Source organism: Salmo salar, chromosome 26 (assembly GCF_965601325.2).
Source record: "Salmo salar chromosome 26, fSalSal1, whole genome shotgun sequence".
NCBI lineage: Eukaryota > Metazoa > Chordata > Actinopteri > Salmoniformes > Salmonidae > Salmo > Salmo salar.
In genome coordinates, this window is record NC_138316.1 from 1,405,564 (window position 1) to 1,422,271 (window position 16,708).

At 39.3% G+C, this 16,708-nt stretch overlaps 1 protein-coding gene across 2 annotated transcripts in view; it reads left to right on the top strand.

Moving 5' to 3' along the window:
- The window catches only part of c5 (complement C5), a 56,871-nt gene that overhangs the window by 18,003 nt on the left and 22,160 nt on the right, over nt 1-16,708 (top strand). For both annotated transcript variants that reach the window (XM_014174798.3, XM_045708901.2), the window contains exons 11-17: nt 8,398-8,601; nt 10,120-10,323; nt 10,602-10,811; nt 10,979-11,128; nt 11,507-11,636; nt 11,832-11,897; nt 12,020-12,223. In XM_014174798.3, the coding sequence (XP_014030273.3) occupies nt 8,398-8,601; nt 10,120-10,323; nt 10,602-10,811; nt 10,979-11,128; nt 11,507-11,636; nt 11,832-11,897; nt 12,020-12,223 (1,168 nt within the window). The remainder of the gene's footprint in view (nt 1-8,397; nt 8,602-10,119; nt 10,324-10,601; nt 10,812-10,978; nt 11,129-11,506; nt 11,637-11,831; nt 11,898-12,019; nt 12,224-16,708) is intronic.

The following is a 16,708-nucleotide window of genomic DNA, read 5'->3' on the forward strand; positions in this document are numbered from 1 at the left end:
GTCTCTGGTGAATGATTCTACTCTAGTCTCTCCATGCATGATTCAAAATCCAGGCTAGCGAATTGGTGCTCCATCTATCTATATCAGGGATGGGCAACTGCCCCAAAAAAGTGGTGCCTTTTGTAGGTACAAAGACGTCGGGGCCTCAATTTATTGTTGAACGTTAGAATAGTAGAATATAAAAGGTGCAATTTCGAAATTTTGTTTAGCATCAGCAGTTTTTCTCTTGTTATGTCAGTCACTGACAGTCACTCAATTAACCCATGTCAGCAAAATATTTTTGGATTGTAAATTAGTCTTGCAGCCAGCTATCTAAACTTGTAGTAATCATGGTCAAATAGTCAACCGGGCGATCCCCATTGATTTTGTTATTCACTCTCAGTCAGATGTCATATTAAAAACTGCAAACATTCCTCTCTTTGATGTACTCAAAGATCCATTTAATTACTCTTATACAAATGGTAGACTTTCAGGTACTCAACAAGAAGGTGTGATTTCATTACTACTAAAACAGGACACAGGTGGTAAGTTTAAAGATCCAGTCCATTTAAAAAACTGGAGGCCTCTAACACTTCAATGTTGTGATGTGAAAATCCTGGCGAAATGCATAGCACATAGAATAAAAAAGGTTTTGCCAGATATTGTTCATAATGATCAGGCAGGTTTTTTAGATGGATGATATATTGGAGATAATATACTTGAAACAATTGAACATTATGAAACATCGAAGATACCAGGCCTGGTCTTCATAGCAGATTTTGAAAAGCTGTTCAATAAAGTACAACTAGAATTTATATATAAATGCCTGGATTACTTTAATTTAAGTGAATCCCTTAAACAATAGGTTCAAGTTATGTACAGCAACCCCAGATGTAAAATAGTAAATAATGGTTACTTCTCAGAAAGTATTGAGCTTTTAAGAGGAGTAAAACAAGGCTGTCTGTTGTCTCCATATCTATTTATTATGGCCATTGAAATGCTAGCTATTAAAAGTACATCCAACAAGAACATCAAGTGGTTAGAAATTCAGGGGATAAAAACAAAAGTGTCAATGTATGCGATGTCTGTAGTTTTTTCGTAAGTCCACAATCTGGATCCCTGCACAGTCTCATTGAAGATCTTGATCACTTTTCTACCCTCACTGGATTAAAACCTAATTATGACAATATTAAATATTGTATCGTAAAAAAATACAGTGTTTACACTACCTTGGGGTTTACCAATAAAATGGGCGGATGGTGAAGTAGACATACTTGGTATTCACATCTCAAAAAATATAAATGAACTTACCACAATTCATTTCAATTGAAAGGTAGCTAAAATAGAAAAGATTCTGCAACCACGGAGAGATAAATACTTGTCTATTTATGAAAAATCACACTGATTAACTCTTTGGTCCTATCACAGTTTACTTATTTACTAATGGCAATGCATACTCCAGATGTCTTGTTTTTTAAATGCTAAACCAGACAAAATTGAATTGAACATGCCTATTTACAGTTGAAGTCAGAAGTTTACACACACCTTAGCCAAATACATTTAAACTCAGTTTTCACAATTCCTGACATTTAATCCAAGTAAAAATTCCCTGTCTTGGGTCAGTTAGGATCACCACTTTATTTATCCACTCAATATATCCACACAATTTTCCTTCCACATGATGCCATCTATTTTGTGAAGTGCAAAATAGATGGCATCATGTGGAAGGAAAATTGTGTGGATATATTGAGTGGATAAATAAAGTGGTGATCCTAACTGACCCAAGACAGGGAATTTTTACTTGGATTAAATGTCAGGAATTGTGAAAACTGAGTTTAAATGTATTTGGCTAAGGTGTGTGTAACTTCTGACTTCAAAAAATAGATGGCATCTCCTGCAGCAAAGCACCCCCATAACATGATACTGCCACCCCTGTGCTTCACGGTTGGGATGGTGTTCTTTAGCTTGCAAGCCTCCCCCTTTTTCCTCCAAACATAACAATGGTCATTATGGCCAAACAGTTCTATTTTTGTTTCATCAGACCGGAGGACATTTCTCCAAAAAGTACAATCTTTGTACCAATGTGCAGTTGCATAATGTCGTCTGGCATTTTCATGGCGATTTTGGAGCAGTGGCTTCTTCCTTGCTGAGCGGCCTTTCAGGTTATGTTGATATAGGACTCATTTTACTGTGGATACAGATACTTTAGTACCCGTTTCCTCCAGCTTCTTCACACGGTCCTTTGCTGTTGTTGTGGGATTGATTTGCACTTTTCGCACCAAAGTACATTCATCTCCAGGAGACAGAACGCGTCTCCTTCCTGAGCGGTTGACGGCTGCGTGGTCCCATGGTGTTTATACTTGCGTACTATTGTTTGTACAGATGAACGTGGTACCTTCAGGCATTTGGAAATTGCTCCCAAGGATCTACCAGACTTGGAGATCTAAAAAAAAAATTCTGAGGTCTTGGCTGATTTCTTTTGATTTTCCCATGACGTCATGCAAAGAGGGATTGAGCATGAAGGTAGGCCTTGAAATGCATCCACAGGTACACCTCCAATTGACTCAAAGGATGTCAATTAGCCTATCAGAAGCTTCTAAAGCCATGACATAATTTTCTGGAATTTTCCAAGCTGTTTAAAAGGCACAGTCAACTTAGTGTATGTAAACTTCTGACCCACTGGAATTGTGATACAGTGAATTATAAGTGAAATAATCTGTCTGTAAACAATTGTTGGAAAAATCAGGTGTCATAACCGACTTGCCAAAACTATAGTATGTTAACAAGGAATTTGTGGAGTGGTTGAAAAACGAGTTTTAATGACTCCAACCTAAGTGCATGTAAACCTCTGACATCAACTGTATATAATGAATATGAGTTTGGGGGACTAAAATGCTTAAATATTAAAGCTTTAAACCTGTCACTAAAAGCTTCACTCATATAAGTTTTACTTTAACCCTATAGATGTCCTAACCGATGTCCTAACCGACTTGCCAAAACTATAGTATGTTAACAAGGAATTTGTGGAGTGGTTGAAAAACGAGTTTTAATGACTCCAACCTAAGTGCATGTAAACCTCCGACATCAACTGTATATAATGAATATGAGTTTGGGGGGCTAAAATGCTTAAATATTAAAGCTTTAAACCTGTCACTAAAAGTTCCGCTCATATAAGTTTTACTTTAACCCAAAATGGTTCTCCAGTAGATTATTAACCTTTCTGGCGCAGGCGGTCCTCTAGCGACCCACCTCGACAACATCCAGTGAAATTGCAGAGCGCCAAATTCAAAATACAGAAATAGTCATAATAAACATGAATGAAAATACAAGTGTTATTCATCGGCTTAAAGATTAACTTCTTGTTAACCTCTCTGGGATTGTCCGCTAGTGTCCCACCTCGCCAACAGCCAGTGAAATTGCAGGGCGCCAAATTCAAACAAGAGAAATCTCATAATTAAAATTCCTCAAAAATACAAGTATTGTACACCATTTTAAAGATAAACTTCTTGTTAATCTAGCCACAGTTTCCGATTTCAAAGAGGCTTTACGGCAAAAGCACACCATGCGATTATGTTAGGTCAGCGCCTAGCCACAGAAAACCATACAGCAATTTTCCAAAGAAGGAGAGGTGTCACAAAAGTCAGAAATAGCGTTAAAATTAATCACTAACCTTTGATGATTTTCACCGGATGGCACTCCCAGGACTCCATGTTAGACAATAAATGTGTGTTTTGTTTGATAAAGTTCATCTTTATGTCCAAAAACCTCATTTGAAATTGGCGCGTTATGTTCAGAAATGCATTGTCTCAAACAAACATCCGGTGAATTTGCAGAGAACCACATCAAATTACAGAAATACTCATCATAAACATTGATGAAAGATACAATTGTAATATATAGGATTAAAGATAGACTTCTTGTTAATCCAGCAGCTGTGTCTGATTTCAAAAAGGCTTTACGGCGAAAGCACATCATGCGATTATGTTAGGTCAGCGCCTAGCCACAGAAAACCATACAGCCATTTTCCAACCAAGGAGAGGTGTCACAAAAGTCAGAAATAGCGTTAAAATTAATAACTTACCTTTGATGATCTTCATCTGATGGCACTCCCAGGTCTTCATGTTAGACAATAAATGTTTGTTTTGTTCGATAAAGTTAATCTTTATGTCCAAATACCTCCTTTTTGTTCACCCGTTTAGTCCAGTAATCCAAATGCACAAAGCGCGGGCACAAAGTCCAGATAAAAAGTCAAAAAAGTTCCATTAAAGTTAGTAGAAAAATGTCAAACGATGTATGTAATCAATCTTTAGGATGTTTTTATCAGAAATCTTCAATAATATTCCAACAGGACAATTCCATTGTCATTATAAAGGAAAGAGAACGAGCGTCGCCCTCACGGCCACGCGCGAGACTAAACTAATGTCTTTCAGCTTGACACTTGTTGAAACAGCTCTTATTCGATCCGCTTTCACAATACAAGCCTGTTTCAGGCGTCTAAAGACTGTTGACATCTACTGAAAGCCTTAGGAAGTGCAATTTGACCCCACAGACACAGGATATTGGATAGGCAATCACTTAAAAAAACTACAAACATCAGATTTCCCATTTCCTGGTTGGATTTCTCTCAGGTTTTTGCCTGCCATATGAGTTCTGTTATACTCACAGACATTATTTTAACCGTTTTGGAAACTTTAGAGTGTTTTCTATCCAAATCTACCAAATTATATGCATATCCTAGCTTCTGGGCCTGAGTAACAGGCAATTTACTCTGGGCACGCTTTTCATCCAAACTTCCCAATGCTGCCCCTATCCCAATGAAGGAAATCCAGCCGCTTTGTCAGATTTCAAAAAGTCTTTATGGCGAAAGCATACTATGTGATTATCTGAGGACAGCGCCCCGCATACAAAAGCATGAAAAACATTTTCCAACCAGCATCACGGAAGTCAGAAATAGCGATAAAATAAATCACTTACCTTTGAAGATCTTCATCTTTTTGCAATCCCAAAGGTCTCAGTTACACAATGAATGGTCGTTTTGTTCGATAAAGTCCTTCGTTATATCCCAAAAATGTCAGTTTATTTTGCGCGTTTGATTCAGAAATACACCGGTTCCAACTCGCCCAACATGCCTACAAAGGATCTAATAAGTTACCTGTAAACTTGGTCCAAACATTTCAAACAACGTTTCTAATCCAACCTCAGGTACCCTAAAATGTAAATAATCGATAATTCGGCTTCGCCATAGAAAAGCATTGGAAAATCCAATGACCTCAACAACAAACAATCCTGGATGGATTGTCCTCAGGGTTTAGCCTGCCAAATCAGTTCTGTTATACTCACAGACATTATTTTAACAGTTTTATAAACTTTAGAGTGTTTTCTATCCAATACTACCATGCATATGCATATCCTAGCTTCTGAGCCTGAGTAACAGGCAGTTTAATTTGGGCACCTCAGTCATCCAAACTTCCGAATACTGCCCCTTATCCCCAAGAAGTTTTAAGAAAGGCTCATCCTTTGTTCAAAAATGGCCTTTTTGCCTTTATACAGATTTCTCCTTTCCGACTACTTGAAAATTTCGATTAAAGTATCACCCTTTCTTAAACAATCCATACAAAGCTGGTTACAATTTTAGTTTTATCCTCCAGAAAAGATAGAACATATATTACAACAAATGTTATGGATAAATTCAAATTTACTGATTAGTTTAAAAAAAACATTCTTTATGGAATAAAAAATAAACAAATATTATATTTGTTTATGAAATTATGAATAGAAACGGAGGAGTTATGTCACATATGCAGTTATCGGAAATATCGGCTCAATCCAAATTTACAACCAACTGATTGCAGCACTACCACAAAAACTTGTTTGCCTGACATATAATTGGCTGAAAGGAACTGGCATAAATAAAAAAATATTATATTTGTTTATGATATTATGAATAGAAACGGAGGAGTTATGTCACATATGCAGTTATCGGAAATATCTGCTCAATCCAAATTTACAACCAACTGATTGCAGCACTACCACAAAAACTTGTTTGCCTGCCATATAATTGGCTGAAAGGAACTGGCATAAATAAAAAAATATACCAGTTTAATTTGAGGAAAAAAATGTTGACAGCTGCGCCATACAAGTTTCAATATAAATGGGAAGAGATTTTCGATGTAATAATTCTATGGAATATGGTTTATGAACTGATACAAAAAACTACACTTGATTCAAGACTTAGAGTTTCTCAATTTAGATTGTTATATAAAATTCTTGCCACCAACAGAATGCTATGTCTATATTGGGCGGCAGGTAGCCTAGTGGTTAGAGCATTGGACTAGTAACCGAAAGGTTGCAAGATCAAATCCCCAAGCTGACAAGGTTAAAATCTGTCGTTCTCCCCCCTGAAAATAAGAATTTCTTCTTAACTGACTTGCCTAGATAAAGATAAAAAAATAAATACAACAATCTCAGCTTTGTAGATTTAGCTGTGAAGAGACAGAATCAACAGCTTATTCAGGTATTGCCCCTATGTAGCTTGTTTCTGGTCACAGGTTCAGGAATGTAAAAAATCACAACATGCTCTAAAAATTTATCTTACAAATAGCAGTGTAAATAATAGAATAATATTCATAGGAAAGGTTTTCATTTTTAGCTCACAATCTGTGGAAACTATACGATTCGAAATGTAAAAAATGTATGTAAAACATCACAGCACAATTGAAAAATATATGGCACATGGAAACCAAACGAGGGTGGTCTGTGGTGATAGGTGGGATGGGTTGAGAGTGGCTGAGGGTTGGGATTAAATAGCTTATGTTTAGTAATGTATTATTGTTTTGTGACTGCTTTATATAAAAGTACCATGTATGTAAAATGTGTATGCTAAATGTGTATGTAAAATGTATATGTAAAATGTATGTATATGTAGAAAAAAAGCTGTAAAGAAACTAAAAGATATTTGTCCTCCGAAGAGGGGGAGTGGTGGAGAGGTTAATAAAAAAAGAAAAAATTTGAATAAACATTCCTCTCCACCCTATAGCAAATTGTGTAGAATTGCATGAAATTAGTTATAAAATTGCAAAATCTTCTCTCTGCCCCATGGTAAAATATGTAAATTTGCAGCAAACTTGCATTATAACATTCAAATTTTTTGTGGCCCCCACCCCCATCAAAGTTACCCTTCCCTGATCTATATCGTCTGAATGGGTGCCATTAGTGTATTATTGTTCGGTATTTCAAAACATTCGGTGATGATATATAAAAATAATTAAACTGTTGTTTTGTTCCAAAAGCATGGGGAATTTTATTTTCTAAAAGCTACTGGCTAGTATCAAGTATCAAAGACAGGTTTGTAAGAAAGATAACTTCCAGTTTAAAGTTTTTCGGCTTCTTCTGTGGGGTTTAAGAGGTGCCGCCACATACTGTTTGTAGTGATCAACACTTTTATTCAAGTGGATGAGGCGGTTTAAGGGAGTGGCATTATTGCTAGAAAGGTATTGCCTCGAAATATAGTATATTAAAGCAATGGCAAAAATCTAGGCTATTTTTGGGCATAATCAATATATCATTAATTTACTTAAACTAAATTATTAGGTGTATCACATTTTTTGTAATCCTTGATGCTTTTAAATGTATTATGTCCACATGTGTGGTTGTAATTATGTTTTTTAATTGGCAAATAAATGAAATTAAAATCACAATAAATGTAAGGTATTTATAGAAACAACAAAAACAGCTTGCTGCCTCTGGCTAGCTGTGGTTAGCTGGAAAGTGGAAGGCCGAATTTGAGATTAGAGAAATTCTTTGCTATTGTCTTTCACAATAGGGCTTATTGCTGTCCTCTGAGTGCAGGCTAAATGGCATAGAAGCAAAAGCGGCCTGCCAAGGGCTTATTGCGGTCCTATGAGTAAGGGTTACTCGCCAGAGATGCAAATCACACCTTGAACTGCAAACTCTGCTCGCCCCTGCTGGTGGAAAGAATGTATAGCCTTGGGCATACGTAAAGAGGAAAATAGCAAGAGGGAGGACATTTATTGCATACTGGGATGCTGTAGTTGATTGACTGGTTCCCAAGTGATGTCAAAGTCCATTGTTTCAGAACGACAAACGTCCGTAACGTTCAAAAGTACTATGCAATCTGTTGGTTTAAAATTCATATTGTTTATTTTTTGGGGATCAAGTGTTAACAAATAGAATGAAAAATAATACTATGGTGCGCGCAGAAGGCTTTCCTTCTCTACCATCCCTTGTTTTATATACACCCTTTAAAGGTTCTAGGTAGAACCCTTTGCCTTATAAAGAAGCCTTGTCTTCCAAAAAGGGTTCTTCAGATGAAAACAGGTCTTGGTAGATACCTATCCCACCACAAAGAACCCTTTTGGAACCCTTTTTTATAAGACTGTATGGGGGTTTTGCCACCAGGTGTCGGTCAAGGACCATTTGGGGGACCCTGTGGCATTGGTACCAGTGAGGTTGGTGAATTCCTTCACCAAAAACAAACGTGGTGTAGTCGAGAAACTTCATTGTCCTACACTGACAGCGGATAACAGTCAGAGGACCAACGACGATGGGATTGCTCTTTATATTTGCAACCTTCATTCAGAAGTTGAGAGTGCAAGATTTATTGTAAGTACCAATGTGGATTGAGTCTCATTAAATGTATGATTAAGTGAAGGCAGCTTGACATACACTACTGTTCAAAAGTTTGGGGTCACTTAGAAATGTCCTTGTTTTTGAAAGAAAATACATTTTTTTGTCCATTAAAATAACATCAAATTTATCTGAAATACAGTGTAGATATTGTTAATGTTGTAAATGACTATTGTAGCTGGAAACGGCAGATTTTTGTTGGAATATCTACATAGGTGTACATAGGCCCATTATCAGAAACAATCACTATTGTGTTCCAATGGCACGTTGTGTTAGCTAATCCAAGTTTATCATTTTAAAAGGCTAATTGATCATTAGAAAAAAACACCAGTCTCAATGTCAACAGTGAAGAGGCGACTCCAGGATGCTGGCCTTCTAGCCAGGGTTGCAAATAAAAAGCCATATCTCAGACTGGCCAATAACAAGAAAAGATTAAGATTGGCAAAAGAACACAGACACTGGACAGAGGAACTCTTGCCTAGAAGGCCAGCATCCCGGAGTCGCCTCTTCACTGTCGACATTGAGACTGGTGTTCTGTGGGTGCTATTTAATGAAGCTGCCAGTTGAGGACTTGTGAGGCGTCTGTTTTTCAAACTAGACACTCTAATGTACTTGTCCATTGTCTCAGTTGTGCACCGGGGCCTCCCACTCCTCTTTCTATTCTGGTTAGAGCAAGTTTGCGCTGTTCTGTGAAGGGAGTAGTACACAGCGTTGTACAAGATCTTCAGTTTCTTGGCAATTTCTCGCATAGAATAGCCTTAATTTCTTAGAACAAGAATAGACTGACGAGATTCAGAAGAAAGTTCTTTGTTTCTGGCCATTTTGAGCCTGTAATCGAACCCACAAATATATATGCTCCAGATACTCAACTAGTCTAAAGGCCAGTTTTATTGCTTCTTTAATCAGAACAACAGTTTTCAGATGTGCTAACATAATTGCAAAAGGATTTTCTAATGATCAATTATCCTTTAAAATTATAAACTTGGATTAGCTTAGACAACGTGCCATTGGAACACAGGAGTGATTGTTGCTGATAATGGGCCTCTGTACGCCTATATAGATATTCCTTAAAAAAAAACAGCCGTTTCCAGCTACAATAGTCATTTACAACATTAATAATGTCTACACTGTATTTCTGATCAATTTGATGTTATTTTAACGGACAAAAAAATTGCTTTTCTTTAAAAAAAACAAGGCCATTTCTATGTGACCCCAACCTTTTGAACGGTAGTGTACATCTATTTCTTTATATATATTTCTGGAGGTATTTTGACACTGTTTAGACAGGGATGTGGGAGAAACAGATTTAAAGGTTGGAGCTGGGATTGAATCCCAGTCTCCAGTGGGGAGAGGGAGTTTAAATGTGTCTAAGCCAGGCATGTTATTGTTAGACCACAGGCTCTGCACATGCCACACATCTTTTGCTTGCTCTATTTTCTGTTGGTTTTGTGAGGCTTGTGATAGAATGTATGTAATGCTGTAATGTTGTTTCAGTTCAAGACCGCTGATGAGAGGTTACCCTTCGGTAATCAAGCGGAATATACACTTGAAGCCAAGGCATACTCGTCCCCCAACGAACGCTACTTGTACATTGATTTGCCGTCCGATTACTCCGGCCTTCAAGTTGGACAACATGTCAGCATTCAAATCTACTTCCATGCCCGCAGCTACCTCCGAATTGAGACTTTCAGCTACCAGGTAAGTGATGTTAGTTTTCTAGTCATATAGTGCCTATAATAAGTATTCACCCCTCTTGGGCTTTTTCACATTTTGTTTTGTTACCAAGTGGGATTTAAAATGATTTAATTGGGATTTGTTGTCACTGATCTACACATAATACTCCATTAGGTCAAAGTAAAAAGAAAATGATTTGCGTAAAAAAAAGTTAATATAACAAAACAAAATAAGGACCAAAAATGTTCAGTAATTCTAACAATTTACCTCTTCTTGACCTACCTATCTGACTTCTATGCCAGATCATCTCGAGGGGGAAGATAGTGAAGTTTGCTTCTGAGAAGCGTCTCCAAGGTACAGGTTCCCAAGCCATTAGTTTCACAGTGACCTCAGACATGGTGCCATCGATACGCCTGCTAGTCTACTACATACTGCATGGGGAGAAGACGCCTGAGCTGGTTGCCGACTCGGTGTGGATAGACGTCAAGGACAAATGTGTCAATGGACTTAAGGTACTGTAGCTCCGCCTCCACCACAACCCATTCAAAACTCTTAATTCCTGATCGTGTTGTCACATTTAACTGTGAATAAGCTGAGAATGCACAGAATATTTGTCTTTTCACAATGAGCATACCCCATCTTTATTCACCAGAACATTTTCTGTTTTTTTATCTCTTAGACAGAGCTCTCATTTCGTAAGAAGGATTACAAGCCTAAGGATGAACTGATATTTGAAGTGAAAACTGGGCAGGATTCCCTGGTGGCCTTATCTGCTATTGACACTGCTGTCTACTCACTTAGAGCCCCACTCCAGGACCCAGTGACAAGAGTGAGACCATTCAAGACTCAGAAAACACACAACAGCCATGCTTAACTTGTTAGCTAAGAAAACATTATTGTCCATTACATAAAAAAATTACATCTGTGTTTGGCACTCTGAGTTAAAAGATGCATTCAGCATTACACACAGTGTACATTATACAGGTTAATCCAGCAAACTCTTACTGAGCATGGTTAGAGCAGAGAGGATGAATGGCATTTTCTCTGGTGAATGGAACCTTAGTAATGGGGATTTATTGATAAAAATGAATATTCTGCCGACTACGCCAAATGTAACACTGAACACTTGAACTGGGCACATTTCATAGAAAGCAAAAATTCGGCATGTAGAAGCTGAGGTGACAATCATTGTTATTTCTTTCTTTAGGTGCTCCGCCACATTGAGCAAAGTGACCAAGGGTGTGGAGGAGGAGGTGGCAAAGATAACGCTGATGTCTTCCGTCTCACTGGACTCACTTTTATGACCAATGCAAATGCTCAGGCTTCCCAATCTGAAGGTAATGTACAGTGTCTGTCACAGTCTGCATCCGAAATGGCACCCTATTCCCTTTATAGTGCACTACTTTAGACCAAAGGGAATAGGGTGCCATTTCGGATGCAGATAAAGTCGCGGAGGACTGGAGAACATGTAAGCGTCATTGAGAATAAGCATCCTTACACACACTTTTATCCATGTATGTTCTCTCCATCAGATGACACATGCACTGCTTCTGTGAGACCAAAGCGTGCGCTCTCTTATGGCCAACAGAAAGAGAAAGGCAAGTAAATAGTGAGCTAACTCCCCATCACAACAAATGTTGTTTTTATTATAAATGTTACGATGAAAAAGCTGTACTTTGTTGAGATAAATCAAGGCCCTAACTGTGTCTCTGTCCCACAGCCAAACAATATGGCAAGGATTATTTCTGCTGCTGGCAGGGATTGCATCAAATCCCAACCCTGGATACCTGTGCTCACCGTGCCAATAGACTTAAGGTTAAACAATCCAGTGATGCGAAGAAGTGTCGTGCAGTGTTCACTGAGTGCTGTGATTACAGCCTAGAGCTTCTCCAAACCAGTAGTGGTCATGTCTTGGCACGTGTTGGTGAGTGCATATTTTGGATGGCAATCACAGCCCCTATGATTATGTTGACACAAAACTTCTTCTTGTTAATGTGTTATTCCTTGAATCACAATCCTTTCTTCCAAAGTGTGCACTTATTTATGTCACGTCCTGACCTTAGTAAGATGTAATTTTCTATAGTAGTGTAGGGCAGGGCGTGACCGGGGGTGTTTTTGTGTTTCTTCTATGTTTTCTATTTCTATGTTGTAGTTCTAGTTTGTCTATTTCTATGTTGGGTTTTATTGGGTTGACCTTCAATTGGAGGCAGCTGGTCCTCGTTGCCTCTGATTGGAGGTCATATTTAGTAGGGGTGTTTCTGCATGTTGTTGGTGGGTTATTGTCTTTTGAGTTGTGTGTTGTCCTCTCTGCGTCACGGTTTGTTGTTTTCCTATTTTCAAGTTATTAGTATATTGCATTCAGTTTCACTTTTAATAAATATGTGGAACTACGAAAACGCTGCATCTTGGTCCAATCCTTCGAACAGCCGTGATAGTTTACTTCTTTTCATGGATTGGTATAAGAAATATGATGCAAATTCTTTTAAATATGTGTGAAGGTGGCACAAGTGCACACTTTATGAGAAATTATAGATTTTTGGCACACACTGGTTGACTCAATGTTGTTTTAACGTAATTTGTCAACTTATTGTGACGTGGAATCAACATAGAAAATACATTGGATTTGAAAAAAGTAATTAACCACAACTGTTTTCATCTCATTTCAACCAACGTTGTAAATATATAAATTAGGTTAACACTTAAACTTTAATACATTGACTTAACCTGACTAATTAACCTGACTAATTTCAACATAATCATCAGAACTACAGTATCAGTCAAAAGTTTGGACATACCTACTCATTCAAGGGTTTTTCTTTATTCTTACCTTTTTCTACATTGTATAATAATAGTGAAGACATCAAACCTATGAAATAACACATATGGAATCATGTAATAACCCAAAAAGTGTTGAAGAAATCGAAATATTTTTTATATTTTAGATTCTTTCAATTAACAGGTGTGCCTTGTTAAAAGTTAATTTGTGTAATTTCTTTCCTTCTTAATGCATTTGAGCCAATCAGCTGTGTTGTGACAAGGTAGGGGTGTTATACAGAAGATAGCCCTATTTGGTAAAATACCAATTCCATATTATGGCAAGAACAACTCAAATAAGTAAAGAGAAACGCCAGTCCATCTTTACTTTAAGACATGAAGGTCAGTCAATGTGGAAAATGTCAAGAACTTTGAACGTTTCTTCAAGTGCAATCGCAAAAACCATCAAGCGCTATGATGAAAATGGCTCACATGAGGACCACCACAGGAAAGGAAGACCCACAGTTACCGCTGCTGCAGAGGATAAGTTCATTAGAGTTAACTGCACCTCAGATCGCAGCCCAAATAAATAGAAGGATTACTTTATCCAAAAATAAAAATTTAAACCCCTACAACTCATCCAGAACGCCGCAGCCCGTCTGGTGTTCAACCTTCCCAAGTTCTCTCACGTCACCCCGCTTCCAGTTGAAGCTCGCATCCGCTACAAGACCATGGTGATTGCCTACGGAGCTGTGAAGGGAACGGCACCTCCATACCTTCAGGCTCTGATCAGGCCCTACACCCAAACAAGGGCACTGCGTTCATCCACCACTGGCCTGCTGGCCCCCCTACCTCTGAGGAAGCACAGTTCCCGCTCAGCCCAGTCAAATCTGTTCGCTGCTCTGGCACCCCAATGGTGGAACAAGCTCCCTCACGACGCCAGGACAGCGGAGTCAATCACCACCTTCCGGAGACACCTGAAACCCCACCTCTTTAAGGAATACCTAGGATAGGATAAAGTAATCCTTCTAACCCCCCCCCCCCCCCCTTAAAATATTTAGATGCACTATTGTAAAGTGGTTGTTCCACTGGATATCATAAGGTGAATGCACCATTTTGTAAGTCGCTCTGGATAAGAGCGTCTGCTAAATGACTTAAATGTAAATGTAATTAGACCGTTGGAAATCTGCCCTTTGTCCTGATGAGTCCAAATTTGAAATTTTTGGTTCCAACCGCCATGTCTTTGTGAGACGCAGAGTAGGTGAACGGATGATCTCTGCATGTGTGGTTCTCACCGTGAAGCATGGAGGAGGAGGTGTGATGGTGTGGGGGTGCTTTGCTGGTGACACTGTCAGTGATTTATTTAGAATTCAAGGCACACTTAACCAGCATGGCTACTACAGCATTCTACAGCGATACACCATCCCATCTGGTTTGTGCTTAGTGGGACTATCATTTGTTTTTCAACAGGACAATGGCCAAAAACACACCTCCATGCTGTGTGAGGGCTATTTGATCAAGGAGAGTCATGGAGTGCTGCATCAGATGATCTGGCCTCCACAATCACCCGACCTCAACCCAATTGAGATGGTTTGGGATGAGTTGGACCGCAGAGTGAAGGAAAAGCAGCCAACAAGTGCTCAGCATATGTGGGAACTGCTTCAAGACTGTTGGAAAATAATTCTTCATGAAGCTGGTTGAGAGAATGCCAAGAGTGTGCAAAGCTGTCATCAAGGCAAAGGGTGGCTACTTTGAATAATCTCAAATATTAAATATACACTGCTCAAAAAAATAAAGGGAACACTTAAACAACACAATGTAACTCCAAGTCAATCACACTTCTGTGAAATCAAACTGTCCACTTGACAATAAATTTCACATGCTGTTGTGCAAATGGAATAGACAACAGGTGGAAATTATAGGCAATTAGCAAGAAACCCCCAATAAAGGAGTGGTTCTGCAGGTGGGGACCACAGACCCCTTCTCAGTTTCTATGCTTCCTGGCTGATGTTTTGGTCACTTTTGAATGATGGCGGTGCTTTCACTCTAGTGGTAGCATGAGACGGAGTCTACAACCCACACAAGTGGCTCAGGTAGTGCAGCTCATCCAGGATGGCACATTAATGCGAGCTGTGGCAATAAGGTTTGCTGTGTCTGTTAGCGTAGTGTCCAGAGCATGGAGGCACTACCAGGAGACAGGCCAGTACATCAGGAGACGTGGAGGAGGCCGTAAGAGGGCAACAACCCAGCAGCAGGACCGCTACCTCCGCCTTTGTGCAAGGAGGAGCAGGAGAAGCACTGCCAGAGCCCTGCAAAATGACCTCCAGTAGGCCACAAATGTGCATGTGTCTGCTCAAACGGTCAGAAACAGACTCCATGAGGGGGGTATGAGGGCCCGACGTCCACAGGTGGGGGTTGTGCTTACAGCCCAACACCGTGCAGGACGTTTGGCATGTGCCAGAGAACACCAAGATTGGCAAATATGCCACTGGCGCCCTGTGCTCTTCACAGATGAAAGCAGGTTCACACTGAGCACGTGACAGACGTGACAGAGTCTGGAGACGCCGTGGAGAACGTTCTGCTGCCTGCAACATCCTCCAGCATGACCGGTTTGGCGGTGGGTCAGTCATGGTGTGGGGTGGCATTTCTTTGGGGGGCCACACAGCCCTCCATGTGCTTGCCAGAGGTAGCCTGACTGCCATTAGGTACCGAGATGAGATCCTCAGACCCCTTGTGAGACCATATGCTGGTGCAATTGGCCATGGGTTCCTCCTAATGCAAGACAATGCTAGACCTCATGTGGCTGGAGTGTGTCAGCAGTTCCTGCAAGAGGAAGGCATTGATGCTATGGACTGGCCCGCCCGTTCCCCAGACCTGAATCCAATTCAGCACATCTGGGACATCATGTCTCGCTCCATCCACCAACGCCACGTTGAACCACAGACTGTCCAGGAGTTGGCGGATGCTTTAGTCCAGGTCTGGGAGGAGATCCCTCAGGAGACCATCCGCCACCTCATCAGGAGCATGCCCAGGCGTTGTAGGGAGGTCATACAGGCACGTGGAGGCCACACACGCTACTGAGCCTCATTTTGACTCTTTTAAGGACATTACATCAAAGTTGGATCAGCCTGTAGTGTGGTTTTCCACTTTAATTTTGAGTGTGACTCCAAATCCAGACCTACATGGGTTGATAAATTGGATTTCCATTGATTATTTTTGTGTGATTTTGTTGTCAGCACATTCAACTATTTAAAGAAAAAAAGTATTTAATAAGATTATATCTTTCATTCAGATCTAGGATGTGTTGTTTAAGTGTTCCCTTTATTTTTTTGAGCAGTATATTTATATATATTAGTTTAACACTTATTTGGTTACTACATGTTTCCACATGTGTCATATCATATTTTTGTTGTCTTCATTATTATTCTACAATGTAGAAAATAGTAAAAATGTAGAAATGAGTAGGTGTGTCCAAACCATTGACTGGTACTGTATGTGACCCACCACCTGTATTCGGTCCTATTTAGCAACATTTTTTACATTGGATCAAAGTAGAGACTCTGAGCTATAAAATGGTATATCATACACTGCAGTTGAGGAACAATGAGAAAGTAATTATGCTTTGAAAGTTGATAAACTTTTAACCCCACTTTTG